The sequence below is a fragment of the Limulus polyphemus genome, unplaced genomic scaffold (assembly GCF_000517525.1).
Source record: "Limulus polyphemus unplaced genomic scaffold, Limulus_polyphemus-2.1.2 Scaffold2144, whole genome shotgun sequence".
Classification (NCBI taxonomy): domain Eukaryota; kingdom Metazoa; phylum Arthropoda; class Merostomata; order Xiphosura; family Limulidae; genus Limulus; species Limulus polyphemus.
In genome coordinates this window covers 168,991-171,685 of record NW_013667754.1, presented here as the reverse complement: position 1 = coordinate 171,685, position 2,695 = coordinate 168,991, and the positions used below count along the sequence as shown (strand labels likewise).

General features: G+C 26.8%; 1 protein-coding gene across 1 annotated transcript in view; it reads left to right on the top strand.

Moving 5' to 3' along the window:
- The window catches only part of LOC106466082 (guanine nucleotide-binding protein G(q) subunit alpha), a 52,050-nt gene that overhangs the window by 28,294 nt on the left and 21,061 nt on the right, over positions 1 to 2,695 (top strand). Inside the window, exon 6 of the mRNA XM_013926326.2 lies at positions 977 to 1,130. Coding sequence (XP_013781780.1) covers positions 977 to 1,130 — 154 coding nt within the window. The remainder of the gene's footprint in view (positions 1 to 976; positions 1,131 to 2,695) is intronic.

Sequence of the window (2,695 nt, the reverse complement as noted above, 5' to 3'; positions counted from 1 at the left end):
CATCAATAAAAATGGAGACTATTTCATTTAATAAGTGTTTTGTTTTGATATATAAGTTATTTGGGTTTTTCATTAAAAAAAGCGACATTAATTTCTTAACGACCTAATATATAAGTATGTAGCCAAGAATCGCTTGAAGAAGCATAATTTATTCTTCAATTTAATATATGTTATGTTGATCTTCCTTCATTATTTCAAAACTCCTCTTCAACTGGATTTTATAGAACTTTTTAAGATTGACCATGTCTCTACCTATACTATCTAAATATTGCAGTTTTGAGCAAACAGTCAAACATTTTTTTACTTTAACTATTGCTATGATCTTTTATTTATTATCTGTAAATAGTGATATTTTATAGTATAGTTTAATATTTCAATTTTCAGATGTAATATATGAGTGCTAGTTTATTTCACTTTTTTCCACACAGACAAGTTTGTGTTACATGAACACAAGTTTTCAGCTGTAACACTGATATAACATGTATTATATATAGATGTGGTTTTCCAGAACTATAATTGTCAAAACATTTACCAGTTAAAATTCATAAATAATTTCTGATATTTGACATTTTTTTTAGTTATAAAGAAATAAACTTCACAATAACATGTTACAAAAAGCATTATGCTTTTTTGTCTTATAGAAGCACATTCTTTTACAGATTCACACTCTAGCATTCATCATTTTTGTTTTTGTGATATTATACAGTTTTCCATATTTTGTGAGAATCATTCATTTATATTATAACTCCCTAGATCTGCAGTATCAGTGGACCAGTAGCAGAACAATCACATGGTTATGTGTATCTAAATGCATATGTAGACATGTTGCCTTAGTGATTTGATTTGTTTTAATTAATATCTAGTTTTTGGTGTAATTTAATATCTAGTTTTAGCTTTAGTACCTAAAAGCTAGGTTTAAAGTGGATAAAGGAATTTATCTTAAATGTAAATATGTTAAGTTTTGTTAATTTTTCAGAATCGAATGGAAGAAAGTAAAGCACTTTTCAAGACAATTATAACATATCCCTGGTTTCAAAATTCATCAGTCATCCTCTTTCTAAACAAGAAGGATTTGTTAGAGGAAAAAATTATGTACTCTCACGTTGTTGATTATTTTCCCGAATTTGATGGTAAGTGTCTTCCCAACACTCATCACTTTTTAAATCATGTAATTATAATAGAAGTTTGAAATTTTCTTTTGATTTGTTTTACCAGTGTTAGTTTTTGTTAAATCATTATCTGTTTTCAAGTAAAGATACTGATTTTCTTTAAAGAAATTAAAGATTAGTCTTAAGGAATAGCTAATACATATTGAAATTTTAGTATTCATGCAAGTTATAAGTACCACAGCAATTTTTAAAATATGATGAAATCTTGCACTATTCATAATAAAGAAATTTTAAAATTAAGTGCTATTAACAAATAAAAATCTGAAACTGTGAAACAATGTATCAACATATAATAATTTTTACCTTATAAGAAACAAACTTTTTATCCATAAATCCTCCCTCAGAAGTACAGTTTTAATATAGGTAAATCTGTCTTGTTAAGTATTTTTATTGGCTTCATGATTGGTTATGTTTACAAGAATTATTGTAACAACAATTACTGATCTAATATTAAAACTTGAATTTTATTTGCATTCTCCATTTCATTTAACTTTGTTTGAATTTTATTAAATATATTGTAAGTTTGTTGTTTGTAGTGGAAGCATTATCATTTATTTTTCCTATTATTTCATAATGCTAATAGTAATGTTTAGTTGGTTTGTATCTTCTTCAAGTAACTTTTGATGGTTGTTGTAATATTTGGTTGATTTTTTCTTGCTCACATAACTTTATGATGGTTGTAGTAATATTCAGTTGGTTTTATCTTGCTCACAATACTGTATGATAGTTGTAGTAATATTCAGTTGGTTTTATCTTGCTCACATAACTGCATGATAGTTGTAGTAATATTCAGTTGGTTTTATCTTGCTCACATAACTTTATGATGGTTGTAGTAATATTCAGTTGGTTTTTTTTCTTGCTCACATAACTTTATGATGGTTGTAGTAATATTCAGTTGGTTTTTTTTCTTGCTCACATAACTGCATGACAGTTGTAGTAATATTCAGTTGGTTTTATCTTGTTCACATAACTGCATGATAGTTGTAGTAATATTCATTGGTTTTATCTTGCTCACATAACTGTATGATAGTTATTGTAATATTTGGTTGATTTTATCTGGCTCACATAACTGTATGATAGTTGTAGTAATATTCAGTTGGTTTTATCTTGCTCACAGAACTGTATGATAGTTGTAGTAATATTCAGTTGGTTTTATCTTGCTCACATAACTGTATGATAGTTGTAGTAATATTCAGTTGGTTTTATCTTGTTCACATAACTGTATGATGGATCTAGTAATATTCAGTTGGTTTTATCTTGCTCACATAACTGTATGATAGTTGTAGTAATATTCAGTTGGTTTTATCTTGCTCACAGAACTGTATGATAGTTGTAGTAATATTCAGTTGGTTTTATCTTGCTCACATAACTGTATGATGGTTGTAGTAATATTCATTTGGTTTTATCTTGAACACAATCTGCTGTTATACTAAAAAAAAAGATGTATTGTTGACTTTATTTTATATTTTTAAACTTTTTCTACAGATGATTTTGCTACTGTTAGTTTAGGCTAGAGAATATAAGAT